This window comes from Cupressus sempervirens, chromosome 5 (genome assembly GCF_028749045.1).
Source record: "Cupressus sempervirens isolate cs-2001-9-10 chromosome 5, ASM2874904v1, whole genome shotgun sequence".
Classification (NCBI taxonomy): domain Eukaryota; kingdom Viridiplantae; phylum Streptophyta; class Pinopsida; order Cupressales; family Cupressaceae; genus Cupressus; species Cupressus sempervirens.
Window position 1 is genome coordinate 710,477,996 of NC_143122.1, and position 15,421 is coordinate 710,493,416.

Below are 15,421 nucleotides of genomic sequence, written 5' to 3' on the forward strand. Positions count from 1 at the left end.
AAAAAGCTTGAAGGAAATAAAGCATTATATGAATATGTAAGCATAATAGTGAATGGGAGAAAATAACACGTGGATCCAACATTGCATGCAAAATGTACTATAGTGATTGCTATATATATTTGTGAACGGATATTTTACATATGTGTGAGGATTGGATTGAATGCTAGAGAAAATGTAAGGACTAAATGCTATAAAAAATATGGTCTTTTCATTGGTCGGGAACATTCAATTTGAACTTTTTTTGCATCACATAAATAATTGAGGAGGTAAAAGATGTTATTTTTTTCCTCAAATTTCTAGTACAATGGACAAATACATTCATGCCACCATATAATTTCAAGTTTTGATATGTAAAATGCTTTTAAATGCATTTGAATAATTAATTTGTTTTCTGCCAGCTCTTTCCCAAGAGACACACATCAAGTACACTTTCCTCCTTTTTGATTTTAGCAAACATTTTTTCTTCTAGATGTTAAGTAATATTTTCTCTCCATCCAAAAATCATCTTGATTTTACTACTTTTTATTAAAATAGAGAAATTATACAGTTGAAAACATATCTAAAAGAAGGCAGGGAAGGAAGAAACTTGCAGCTTAATTTTATTGAACGCTAGAAGCCTATTTATACAATAGATTGACCCACCAACATTCCTAAATGACTGGAAAATAGATTGACATCAAACTACTTCATGATTGACAACATACATGAAAATGAACAAGTGGACTACTCTTGATAGCTAACTGGATCTAAGAGCCAGATCTACAGTTAGTCATTTGTTCTCATTGGAACTCTTGATGCCAACAATTCAAACTTGAGTTGCCACATGTGCAACATTATTTAGTCATTACTCTAACACCCCCCCAATAAGGAATAACTAGATTTTGTTTGATCCCTAACATCTCTCTAAATGTCACACACTTTATTTTTCCCAACGACTTGGTGAATATATCAGCTATATTGTCATTGGTATTACAATAGTTCAACTCTATCTCTTGAGACTGAATTTTCTCTCTACAAAATGATGTTGAGTTTATAGATGCTTTGATCTTGCATGGAAAATAGGACTGTTTGCAAGCTTGATTTACTTTGATTTGTCACACTTGATTGAAGTAGGCACTTCTTGCTTTTGTCGCATATCTTCAAGAATTCTCCTTAGCCAATTGCTTCACAAGTAGCATTGCATAATGCATTGTACTTAGCTTCAGTAGATGAAAGAGAAATACTTGGTTACTTCTTGCACTCCAAGAAACAACACTTGATCCTATGTTGAATGCATAACCAGTTGTTGATTTACGATCGTCTGGATCTCCTGCCCAATCAAAATCAGAATAACCTGTCAACTCAAAATTCAAATGGTTAGTATATTCAATGCCAAAAGATATGGTGCCTTGTAGGTGTCGAATAACTCTTTTGCTACATTCCAATGGAACTCGAGAGGATTAGCCATGAATTGGCTAAGTGTGCGAATAGAATATAAAATATCAGGTCTTGTAGTGGTCAAGTAGTTTAGACTTCCCATCATCTGCCTATACAACATCCCATTGACTTTTGAAGTGTCATTATCACAAGAGAACTTGAAATTTTGTTCCAATGGAGTACATGCTGCTTTATATTGCATATTAAACTTTTGGATTAAATTCTTTGCATATTTACTTTAAGTAATCAAAGTCCTACCATTTTGTTTCCACACTTCAATTCCTAAGCAATACTGCATTTTGCCAAGATCCTTCATTTCAAATGCCTGTGATAGAGTTGCCTTGATTGAATCAATCAACTCTATAGAACTTTTTGATACAAATAAATCAAAACAACATTCCCATGTTCATCATTCTTTATGTACAAATTTGGATCATTTTTACTCTTAATATATCCTTATTGAAAGAAGAATTTATCAATTTTTTCATACCATGACCTTGGTGTTTGTTTGAGACCATATAATGTCATTTTTAACTTGCATACCAAATGCTCTTTTTCCTGTTCTACAAAACCTTTAGGTCGAACAAGGTAAATTTCCTCCTTTAAATCACCATTTACAAATGCTGATTCAACATCCATTGTAGAACCCAATCAAATATAGTAGCAAGTGCAATCATTAACCTAATAGTATTCATTTTAGCAACTGGTGCAAAAGTATCTTCATAGTCAATTCCTTCCTTTTGTGAGTACCCTTTTACAACTAATCTAGTTTTGAATTTATCAATAGTGCCATCAACATTAAACTTTGTTTTGAAGAACCATTTACAGCCAATAGGAATTTTATTTGTTGGTAGTTCAATTAGTTCCCAAGTGTTATATTCATAATTGAAATATATTCTTCATGCATTGCATTCATCCATTCTTCATGATTCTTAGCTTCTCCAAAATTTTAGGTTCATCTACACTCATTACTTGGGTCATTAAACCATAATCATTATACTTGATTGGTGCCTTTATTAAGATAATTTCTTATACTTTCTATAATAGTCAACTACTTGTTTGTAGTCCGTATTTCAGTCTAGATAGGAATGTTTCCTATCCCGTCTCTTTTTTCTTCAGTCCAGATAGGAATGTTTCCTATCCTGTCTGTAGTTTTGTTTCTAATTTTGTCTTCAGTCTACGTTGTTTCTTTTAGAAACAACATCCTTGTAATTCTTTATAAGGAACACATTTGTTCCTCTGTTAATCAATCATCCGGAAATCCGTTAATCTGCCAACTCTTCTTGAATCTTGTAACATGGTATCAGAGCCATGATAAGGAATTTTTCGAAAAATTTATAATTTCTTTTGAAATTATCTGCTAAATTTTTTGAAATTATTTCTAGGGATTTCTCTATAGCATGTCCAAGATTTCTACTTTTTTGAGAAATTTATCTGTGACCCTCTAAGTTTCAGCTAGGGTTTATGAATTTGAAAATCGTGTCCATGCAAAATGAAAGCCATTTTTATCAAGAAATCTGAAGTTTTTTCAAGCCTTTTTCAGCCAGGGCCTTTTTTTTTTGAAACCCTAATTTTTGGGGTCGAAAAAATATTTTGTTTGTAGATTCTTGGTGGGTTTTTCGAGAGCTCAACTGGGTTGTTGTCCATTTTTTCTGGGTGCCTTGATTTTTGAGCCAGCGGATCCAGAAAACGATAGCAAATTGCTTCTGGGTTTTTCAAGCTCTCTTCTGGGTCATTCGTACTTTTGCCTCGAAGAACGTGCCTTCACAGATTTTCACTGTTTTCATTGAAAAACGTGCCATGGCATCTCTGACAAATATTTTGCTCGAGCATAATTCAAAATTCAATGGTCGCAATTATGGAACCTGGAAGCAGCGCATCATCGCAATCTTCGAATATCGAAACACTGATCAACTTGTTCTAGGTGTTAGGCAGCGTCCGACTTCTCCGGGTCCTAATCAAGATACATGGGATCTGAACAATCGAGAGGCAGTAATGCTTCTCAAACTATCCGTAGTTGATGACCAGCTTTCTCAGATTCCATCCGACAAGACAGTTGTCGAAATTTGGACACATCTAAAAGGTCTTCATGAGACTTCCAACAAGAGTAGAGCCTTCTTTTTGAAAAACACTCTGTTTTCTATTGTCATGGATGAGTGCACCTCGCTCCAGGCACACCTGAATCGGATTCATGAAATTCGTGATCAGTTACTTGCCATCGGTCGCAAGATGGAGGAAGAGGATATTGTGGTAATCACTCTTCGGAGTTTACCAAAATCCTATGAGCATTTTATCGAGACTCTCAACATCACATCTATTGGTGTTGATCTAAAGTTCACTGATCTCTGCACCCTGCTGCTTCAGCAAGATCGGTGGAAACAACAGTTTGGTAGCAGCTCCAGTTCCACCTCCACTGAGCAAGCCTTTGCTGCAAAATCCTTTCAACAGAACATTGGCAAACATCAGTCTTCTCAGCCTTCCCAGCATCAACCTTCTGCTCAATCCTTGGATGGCTCTACGAAGCAAAATTTATAGTGTAATTACCGTCACAAGTTCGGCCATATGAAATTCGAGTGCCGGAAACGTTTGGCTGCCCAAGCAAGGCAAAATGCTTCCCAGCCAACAACACAAGTTGTCGAGCTTCCTGATCAAGGCGAAGCTGCATTTTTCGCCTTCTGAATTTGTTTCTTTTTTTTGGGTTTGTTGATTTTCTCTTCAAAAATCATTTCAAGTTGTCTATAATACGCAAGGTTGCGTGAGATTCTGGGTTTTACCGTTTTTCCCACAAAAACGAAGTTTTGTAAATGCAACTTATTTTGAGTCATAGCACTCTTCTGGCAAAGCTTCTTGGTTTCAGCATTTTGTAGATCCAAGGAGGGTCTCAGTTATCACAGAATGTTCCGACATCCGTACGTTGACCATTAAGGGAGGGTATTAAGATAATATCTTATACTTTCTATAATAGTCAACTACTTGTCTGTAGTCCGTCTTTCAGTCTAGATAGGAATGTTTCCTATCCCGTCTCTTTTTTCTTCAGTCCAGATAGGAATGTTTCCTATCCTGTCTCTAGTTTTGTTTCTAATTCCGTCTTTAGTCTACGTTGTTTCTTTTAGAAACAACGTCCTTGTAATTCTTTATAAGGAACACATTTGTTCCTCTGTTAATCAATCATCCGGAAATCTGTTAATCTGCCAACTCTTCTTGAATCTTGTAACAACCTTGATTTGTAGATCTTCTTATTGCTTCATTATTGGATGATGTGGTCTCAGCTTGACTTGTCTCATGCCCACTTTGATCATGAGTTTGTTGATCTACAATATCTGAACTTTCATTGTCTTCTTCAAGTAGTTTCAATGAACTGGTTTTGTCTAGCTTTTCTTCATCTTGAACATCATTTGCAAATTCATGAAATATAAAATCTCTACTAGCAAATACCTTCTGAGTAGTAGGATTATACATCCTGTAGGCCTTGTGATCAATACAATAACTAACAAATATACATTTGAATGACGTTGCATCAAGTTTCTTGCTATTCTCTTTTGGAATATGATGATATGCCTTAGTTCCAAAAATTCTCAAATGACTAACAACTGGCTTAATTTCAAGAAGAGTTTCATAAGGAGTTTTGTTTGCAAGATACTTAGTAGGTCTCCTATTTAACAAATAGATAGCTGTATTAATTGCTTCAACTCACACATTATTAGGGATATTCTTTTCTTTCAGCATAGTCCTAGCACATTCAACAACTATTCTATTTTTTTTTTCAGCTACACCATTTGTTCAAGACTATGGGAACTGCATATTGCTTAAGAATGCCATTATCTTTGCAATATTTCACAAAAAATTCAGAAGTATATTCCCTGCCATGATCTGATCTAAGAATCATAACATTATGAGCTGTTTGTTTCCTACCATTGTTTTGAATTCTTTGAAACATTAAAAAACTTCACTCTTATTCCTTAAGAAATACACCCAAGTGTATCTAGTACAATCATTAACAAATATAAGAAAGTAAGATGCTCCCCCAAGTGATTGAGTTTGCATGGGACACCACACATCTGAGTTTGCATAGGACTACACACATCTGAATGCACTAATTCAAGAATAGCTTTTTCCTTTACATTAGTTCTTATTGGAAATTCATTTTTATGTTGTTTGCCTGATGCACATCTATCACAATTGATTTGTTCATCCTTGAATATTGTAAGACCTTGCACCATCTCTTCTCTTTGTAGAGAATTAATATATTTTAAATGTAAATGACCATACCTTTTATGCCATAACTCTTCATTAGATCTTGTCTTCAAAAATTCAACTTTTAGACCTTGATCAACAATTGTTTAAACTGAAATCAAATTCTTCTTAATTCCTGCGACATACATAACATTAACAAATTTCTTTACATGACCACTAGGTAATTGTACATTTATATCACCACATCCGTTTACATCATTTGACCGATTATATCCTAAATAAATCTTTCTACCATTAATTTTCTTTTCAATTTTTTGAACCAATTTCTATGACATGACATGTGGATTGATGCTCCTGAATTTATAAACCAATCATTACAATCACTTTATTCAGCTGAAAGAGCATAATCAGAAACAAACAACTTTAAATCATGAAGGTTATCACTTATTGTATCCTCATTATTCACAAAACTAGCCTCATGTTTGTTGTTTTTGGATTCATTATTTTTCTTTTTGTAACATTCATATCCATAATGACCAGGTTTGCCACAATAATTACAATTTTCTATTTTTCTTTACATTTGATTTTGATGCTTCCCCACCATGATGCCTTTTTTCTTCTTTGTTCTTTTGGTTGTCAAACTTACTCCATCCTTTGTTCTTTGACCATTGGTTTCCTTCATATGGCTTCTTGTCTTTCACCATCAAAGCTGACTCTACACTTTGAGATTTGTTATAAAGATGCTTGTTTCTCTCCTCTTATTGTAGAAGGATACCTACCAAATTCTCAAAAGAAGGTGTATTTTCTTTTGCAGCCAAACTAATAATGAAAACTTGATAATCACTAATCATTCTGTTCAAAGTAGCTATTACTAGATCATACTAGATACTTGTTCACCAACATCAGCTAACTTACCCCTCAATTCCTTAACTCTTGATAGAAATTCACTAACACTTTCATTTACTTTCATTTTGATAGACAATAATTTGCTCTTCAAAAACAAAATTCTATGAGTTTGTAATCTCATACAAACCTTTCAAAGCTGACCATGTACCACTAGAAGTAGTAATGTCTCTTATGTGAGGGATAACTGAGTCTTTTACTGACATAAGCAAGAAAATATTGACTTCTAATTCTCTTTTCTCCAAATTTTGACAACAACCAGTTTTGTTGTAGGTGATGTAGGCTTGGCCTCTTTGCCATTTACAATGGCCCAAACATTATGCTCCTCCATTAGAGTCTACATCTTGAACTTCCAATTAACATAATTGGTACCATCTAACTTATTTGATTCAGTTAGATAAGAATCTACAAGATTGAACATCACAAAAAAACAAGAGAAACTAACAAGATTTTTTTTACCAAAAAATCTCTTACACTTGAGAGTACTGTCAAATGAGTACTCTTCCCAATAACACCATTTAGATCAGCACACTAACTGATATTACTTGCAGCAGCTCCTCCTTTTGCACACATATTGCATCTTCAACACTCCAAAGAAGTTTGAAAACACCACAAAATGAATCTCAGACTTGGCTCTAGTATCATATTAAAATAAAAAATTATACATCTAAAAACATATAAAAAAAAAAAAAAAAGAAGGAAGAAATTTTCAGCGTAATTTTATTGAACAGTAGAAGCCTATAGATTGACCCACCAACAATTCTAAATGATTCAAAAATAGATTGACAACAAATTACTTCATGATTGACAACACACACATGAAAATGGACAAGTGGACTACTCTTGACAGCTAACTGGATCTAAGAGCCAAATCTATAGTTGGTCATTTGTTCTAATAGGAATTCTATGACACCACTATGATCAAACTTAACTCTTGCTGTTAACAACTCAAACTTAAGTTACCACATTTGCAACACTATTTATTCATTACTAACACTTCTTACTTCCTAAAGCAATGACATTCTTGCCAAATTTGAAAACTTCGCAAGTTTTAGGCATAAATCTTAGTTTGAAGGCTTGTCCGCATTTGCAAAATTTATGGTTCTTATTCTAATAAATATATTTAACAAAGAAGATATTTTAAAAATGAATGCTTTTTTTTTTTTCCCAAAATCATTATTCCTACTTTATGCCCAAAATGTCTCATTTCCCACAACTTGCTTAAATTTAATTCGAACTGGTCAACAACCAAAATATTCTGGGCTTGTCAATAAATTATTGGCATCTTTTCCTTGAGATTTAAAAAAAATAAAAATTGTTTACAAATATCTTGCTCATACGAGCATAAACCAACATGAGAAATCTTAATAGAAATCCCCTACGAAAGAACAAGGAGTACTACTTTGAAACCCACTTTTGTTTAAAAAACCACCTCCACATTAGAAACCAACATAACTTAGAATTCCACTTTAGATGCCCTTGTGGGGAATTGAACTTGGGTTTCTACAATGAAAACCTAATATTTTAACCAATTAAATTCAACCCCTTGTATTTTTTCTTGAGATTCGCTCTCAAACCATGTTCATTAGGACAATCATCAAAATAGCATGCTTCTTGGTGCTCTATTTTATGTTGATTGAGGGTTCCTTGGGCTCACTCCATCATGTATAAATTAACTAATATTCACCAAAATAAAAGAAGCGGATAAATTCTTTTTAGATGACTGATTTTTTATTTCACTATGGGTATCTGTTGGTAATGGCACCAAGGGGCCATGTATTGGGTGACATTTTGAAATGACAAGTTTTTGAACCTTTGATGCTTACTAGATCCCACATTCTGTGTCATTTCTACCCAGAAGCTAGAACAATGGCCATAAGCAAGTCAGTCGCTTATGGAGACAACAAAAAACAAATCATCAAAACCCGATGTACTGTTTAGGATTGGTAGTGTGTAAAGTTAGCTATAACAGCTATTGGTACGCATGCTCGACTTGCCATCTAAATTTCTTCTCTTGTTCCTTCTTTTTCCTAGCTTCTACATTCATCTGGTGATTACCTTCCTTCCCAGAAACTATACTTGCTTCCATCCATTACTGATGTGACTGCTGCTTCTGCTTTAGGTATGTAAATATCTGTAAAATCCTCCCACATTCTCCCTTCTGTGGTGATTCCTCTCTTCTTTTTCTCCCCAAAATGTTTCATTTATCCATTCTGCTTTCCCTTGTGTGCCGTCTCACATGACATTCAATCCCTCCACCTTTCTTTGGATTTTTCTTCTCCAAACAAAATTACTTGTTTTCAAACTTCCCTCAACATCATCTACCCCACTCATCATCTACCCCAATCGCTTACATTTTGAGGTCTATATGCCTATAAAACTGCTCTAAAATTTCATCCTTTTCCTTTTCTTTCTCCCATTCTCTGTGCTCTCCTCACATAGTTTTCTCTGCAATTATCTGCAGTCTCCTTTCCTCCTATCATGAGTCTACTCTTGTGAACTTTGACAGAAAACCGAGTTTCTCTTCTCTCCATGCCATTTTCTCCTTCCCTATTCTTTTCTGTGTCTTAGTTTCCAGGCAATCTCTCCCGAGTTCTTCTCCTGCCCATATTGTGGCCCATGCTTTCTTAAATAGACATTGACCATGCTATTGTATTTCTTTTATTAGCTGATGGGGATGTAATACTTATGATGATATGATTCTTTTGCTCTCTCCATTTATCCTAAACCCAGCTATAGATTGCCAAAAAAAAATCAATTGATCAACATAATAGATATTTAACATAGTTAGCTAAAACTGTATTTCAATAAAAAGTCTGAAAGGATTGAATTACATTAATGTAGCACCATTCGAGATTCATCTTTTTAACATAAGCCTTACAACTTGAATAAACCCATTATGTTGTAACAGATAAGAAGACACAACCCATTGGTCTTCGTCTAAAGTTCAAAATGAAGCATATGCTGCATTGAATTATTACTTGTACATTACTTTACCCGTTATATGGGAATTTTCGAATATATTTCATGGAAAAGGTATTGTAGTGCTAAGCCAAAAATCTAGCTAAGGAAATTAAAGTCATCCAAACAATTGGAACTTGTTGACCTATAACTCCTGCAATGTTACGGTATGTGAAACATTGATGCAGGTGATGACAAATGGAAGATATAGAAGTATCGAGCATAGAGCAGTAACAAGCAAGGAGTGTGCCAGATTTTCTATTGCCATTTTCTACAATCCAGGATTTGATGCAGAGATCAGTCCTGCACCGCAATTGACTGACGAAAATAATCCCCTCTTGTTCAGGAAATTTATACATGAAGATTTTATTAGACACCACATGTCTCATAAGATTGAAGGGAAAAAAGCGTTATATGAATATGCATGTATGGCAGCGAACGAGATAAAATAATATGGATCCACCGTTGTATGCAAAATGTACTCTAGTGATTTCTTATATTGCGTTCGTATATGGATATTTTACATGTGTGATGAGTACTGAATATTAGAAAAAATATGAGTTCTGATGTGAACAGTCTTTCAAGTCAAGGAACATTCAACTGTAACTTTTTTGCATCACATTAAAAATTGAGGAGCTAAAAATATTTTATTTTTATTCCTCAAAATTTTAGTGTAATAAACAGATACATTCATGCAACCATATCAGTTTCAATTTTCAGGATCGTAAAATGCTTGGAATTCCATTTGAATAATTAATTTAATTTTCTTCATTAGACTACTCTTTCTTCCAAGAGAGATACTAGTACACATTCTTTTTTCTTCTAAATGTTAACTGAATATGTTCTCTCCATCCAGAATCAACTTGATTGCTCTATTTTTCTCTTCCTAAAAGAATGACATTCCTGCAAAATTTGGAAACTTTGCAAGTTTTAGGCACAAAACTTAAGTTGAAGGCCAAGCAGCACTTGCAGAATTTACGGTTCTTGTTGTAGGGAATGCATTTAACAAAGAAGATGTTTTTAAATGAATGCTCTATTTTATACAGCCAAACTACCAACAATATGACCAAATTAGAGTACCTTATTTTCCACACGTTGCATAATTTTAATCTCAAACTAGTGCATCCCGTATTTTTGTTTTCCTAGTATCCTACTTGTGTGGTGATCTTGTCGATCTTTGACTTTCTCAACTATGTTCATGACATTAGTTAAGGAAATAATTAAAAGTTAACAGTGCATTAATTTTGTGACTTAAAAAGAGATTATAAGACATATTGATGTATTTAATGGAAAACACATAATTGAACATTAATTAGTCATGATGTTAATGATGATGTTATGTTATTTCATGTTATTTCATTATATGAACATGATAGTAATGTTTTATGTGGAATAGTTAAAGTGTTTTATCAATTTATGCTTATAGTATTATTATGCAAACACTCTGATCCATCCTATGTTTTGAGTGCTTGAGTGACAAGACAAGAGTGTGGTTGATGTAGAGGAGGTTAACTCCTTGGAAGGGGATGATTAGATCATTTGGTAGCCCGCACACCATCTAGGAAACTCTAAAATGTTGACTGTTGATTTTATTAGGATTGCTGCAAATGTAATTGTATTACCTTCTTAGAATATACTTTCCAAAGACAACAATCTTATATTTACATCAAGAAAGAATCAAGAGTAGACATGGGACATGTCTATTCATTAACGTAATGATAATTATAATAGTTATTTAATAGTACCAATGGTGTAATATTTGTCTTGCATTTATCCTCCCTAGCACTTTAGTCTCATAGTTTATCCAATTGAAGCTACCAAACATCAGGACTCCCACTTAGCTAGGGGGGATAAACACAAGAAAAATATCACACCATTGGTAATATTAAGAATGAAATTTTTTAAGGATAGATTTAATCAGAAGATATCCATCATTTTGATATCACATTTGATATCAAGAGTACTGGTCTCCCAAAATATTGACACAAGATATTCACCAAGTACTTAAAAAGTTTTGATATCACATTTGACATCATAAGTATTGGTCTCCTAGAATACATGATATTCACCAAGTACTCAATAAAGTTTGATATCACATTTGATATCATGAGTATTGGTCTCCTAGAGTACACCAAATACTCTTTGAGCAATGGTCTTTTAGAATGTTGAGATGCAAAATATTCACCAAGTATTGTGAGTAATGGCCTTTTAGAACATGAATTCACATGACATTCACCAAGTACTTTGTGTAATGGCCCTCCAAAACATCAATTTGCATAACATTCACCATGTACTCAAAAAAAAGTTTATAAGGTATGTGTACACACATTCTCATAATGCTTATCATATAAACATCCACCATGCAAATATAATCTATCATGATCTGCATTGACATCAAAAGATATTTATCGTAATAGAAAATTAAGTTATTGTAAGATCGTCACCTTTTGACAACTTTCGCAAATACACATGATAATCATTTGGAAGTTGATACTTCCTCATACGTACACATGGGGTAGGCCCATTAAAATCAGTCACTTGCCATGACTTTTGAACTCCTTTTGAAAATCAATCATCTAAGCTCCTCAAACAACGTTGCCTTTGATGAAGTGTCATACTCCCTCTGAATTTTTTATGATTAAGATCTTCAAAGTCAACTGAAATGTATCCTCTACCCACTCTTTGAGATGAACGTATCAAACTCACTCTTTCTTGCAATAACATTCTCGGAGGAAAAGATCAAGACACATAGTTCTTATAGTACGTATTGAAATACACAAATAAGTTTACATAATGATAACATCATTCCAATAAAATATAGATATTCCACCTTATATATATATGCACTTTAATCTACATTTTCAATATATTATTATTATCTACTCAATGAAAATTATAATACCAACTATAGTTTAATAACTAAGAATTGTTATTATATATGTAATTATAATGGTATATCCCCTCATTACATGAATTTATTTCTAATCTTATCCTAATGCTATTTATATTTCATAACATTAGAATTCATGAACTCAACCAATAATATTTATTCAGGGAATAAAAATACAAATTATATTATCCTATTTATAATTAAACAATGCTATTAATTTCATGTAAGTATTACCTAATATACCCTTAGACCTTTCCAATGTAATGACTGATGTCACTATGCATGAAGATTACGTACCATCGAATAAATTACCTTGCCCAATTATGTGAGTCCATTGAGTCATTTTGTCTTGACCATCAACTTTTTAGTTGCAGGATGTCCTTGTGTGGTTCAACGTTTTTGCTCCATCCTTGTTTGAGGGCATCGTTTTATAACATGCGAGTGACACTTCTATTTCGTGTTGGCATTATTATATGACCATTGTTTAATTAAGCTGATAGGCTTCTCCTATGGAGCGAACTCTCCAAAATAAATGCATTGACTGTCTCATGCACAATCAACTATCTCATGAGTAAATTAGAATGACAATTGGAACAGAGTTGGTTGTGATCTCAAGACATGCAGTGTTATAATGATCGATTTGCGCTCCTTCGATCCATCCAACACCTCCATCTACATGGCCGACACACTCTCCCACTCCATCGACGATCTCATCGAGATTCTCTACATCCGTCTTCCCATGTTGAAACCAATCACCAAAAAAATTCCTAATTCAATCGTATGCTTGGAAAAACTTAGTTGTCTTGCATTTTGTCACCACAAAATGTAGGCAATAGTACAAAATTTTTTCAAATTAGTTTCGCATTTTTCTGAGTTTATTTCATTATTTAATTGGTTAGTATTGATCAACCAATTGGTACCAATTGATATAATGAATCTTTTTATTTAGGGCCTTTGTCAAGTCTTTTTTGTTTTGCTTTTTGTCGAGCCTTTGCTTGATTTTTGAAGTTTTCAAAGTCTTTTTTTTGCTTTTGAATTTGCGTTTGTTTGTTTTTAGTTCTTTGGTTTTGCTCATGTCATGCCTTTCGTTTTCCCCTTTGATTCGGTCTAACCTAGAGGTCGATCAGAGTTGTCAGTCAAGAGATATGGTCATTTTAGTGCCTCAAAAGTGGACATTTTAAGTGCAACAACACAAATTAAAAATATGATGTTATATTTTCATTTTGACATTCACTTTTTGAAAATATAATATTTTACTCACTTTTTGTTATGTTTTGAAGTTACTTTTCATTTAAATTTATAACTTAAAGTGACTATAGTGCACTTTATGTTATAATTTTAAGTTGAGTTACTTTTTAATTTTTCACTTAAAGTGATTATAGAACTTTATAGTTACTTTTTAAATTTTTGATTTTAAAATCACATACTTATATAAATGTCACTTTAATATAATGTTTATGTATTATATTGATTAATATGATGCATAAATGTTATTTTTGACTCATATTGATGACATTTTTATAAAATTAAGTGAAATACATAACTTAAATGCCTCAAAGTGGACTTTTTATGTGCAAATGCATATAAAAATCTATAAAAAGTGGAAACTTTTCATACTATTGCACCTAAAAATTCACTTTGAGGATACTTTTCATGCCATTACATCAAAAGCTTGTAAAAGTGGACCTTTTTGATACAATGACATGAATATTTGAGTTTTTATGCTTGTGCATAAAAAAGGTAAGATATTTTAAAATATGTAAGTGACTCCAAAAAGTGAGATTTTAGAGTCTTACACATTTTAAAATATGCAATGAGTTTCAAAAAGTGAGATTATGTCTCAAGACATATTTTAAAACATGTAATAGACTCTAAAAGGTCCTCTTTTGCCCTCCAATATGTTTTAAAATATGTAATGAACATAAAAATATCCTATCATGTGAAGAAAATATGTTCTTGCTTCAAAAACCTTTTATTTTGATCATAACTTTTAATTTTCTCCATGGATTTGGATGAAATCAGTTGCATTCAAAACATTTTGGAGAGGTGATCATTTTGCCCTCATAAAAATCAGTTTATTGCACCCAAAAATGTGTTCAAAACTCCCAAGCTAGGGCACAATTTTGCAATAAATCCATAAATCTTCAAATTTAGAACATGTTTTTGTTTGGAATCAAATCGTTTTGACCTTATTTGCTAATTCCATTACATTGTGATCATTATTTTGGTGTTAAAACACCAAATCGTTTTTGCTTGGAGAAATACGTTTTTGCTTAAAATGCCCGAAAAATTGGGATTTTAATCCACTTTTATGTGTTTTAAAGCAACTTTTTTGCATTTGGATCCATGTATATCCATTTGGGGAAGTCGTTTTTGCATTCACAAGTCAAAAATGACTCAAAAACATGTAGTTTTTGGCCACGATTTTGCAAAAAAGGCCCAGATTTTTGAATATAAAAGTCATGTTTTTGTTCAAAAAAGTCATGCTTTTATTCAAAAAATTGCATTTTCAACTCATACATTTGATCAAAATGGACTGTTTTTGAGTTTTAAATGCATGATATTGTTTTTGGAGACCATTTATTTGGCACTTTCATGTCAAATCCGACCACTGAATGTCCATTACATGCAAGTGTGGAAAAAGTCAAAAGGTTGTTTGAAAATTTGAATTTAAGGGAGAATTGGTCTTAAGACTATAAAACTTGCTATTTTAGCTCTTTCTCCTTCATTTTTGGCACTTAATCTTCATGTAAGTGGACCTCTTCTTTTATGCATTTTAATTCATGCTTATCTTTGCTGATTTTATGCATGAAATCGTTGAATGGATGCCATTTGTAAGAATCTTTGCCTTAGAATGTGCATTTTTCCTTTAAATATGAATTTCTCCTTCATTTTGATGTTTTTGGTTCTTCCCCAAGTTCCAAATTCGAACTTCATCTTTGGAGTGCATTGCATCTTGGCATGTTTTGAGTTGTTTTTAAAGGTATGTTGTTTTTCTTTTGTTTTGGTTTTGTGTTTTTGTTTGCCGATTTTTCTCCATTTGGAGAAGTTGCAAGT

At 33.0% G+C, this 15,421-nt stretch overlaps 1 protein-coding gene across 1 annotated transcript in view; it reads left to right on the forward strand.

Moving 5' to 3' along the window:
- The window catches only part of LOC149557966 (protein LATERAL BRANCHING OXIDOREDUCTASE 1-like), a 99,012-nt gene extending 88,759 nt beyond the window's left edge, over positions 1-10,253 (forward strand). Inside the window, exon 4 of the mRNA XM_089832408.1 lies at positions 9,663-10,253. Coding sequence (XP_089688534.1) covers positions 9,663-9,926 — 264 coding nt within the window. The 3' untranslated portion in view covers positions 9,927-10,253. The remainder of the gene's footprint in view (positions 1-9,662) is intronic.
- The last annotated feature ends 5,168 nt before the right edge of the window (positions 10,254-15,421 follow it).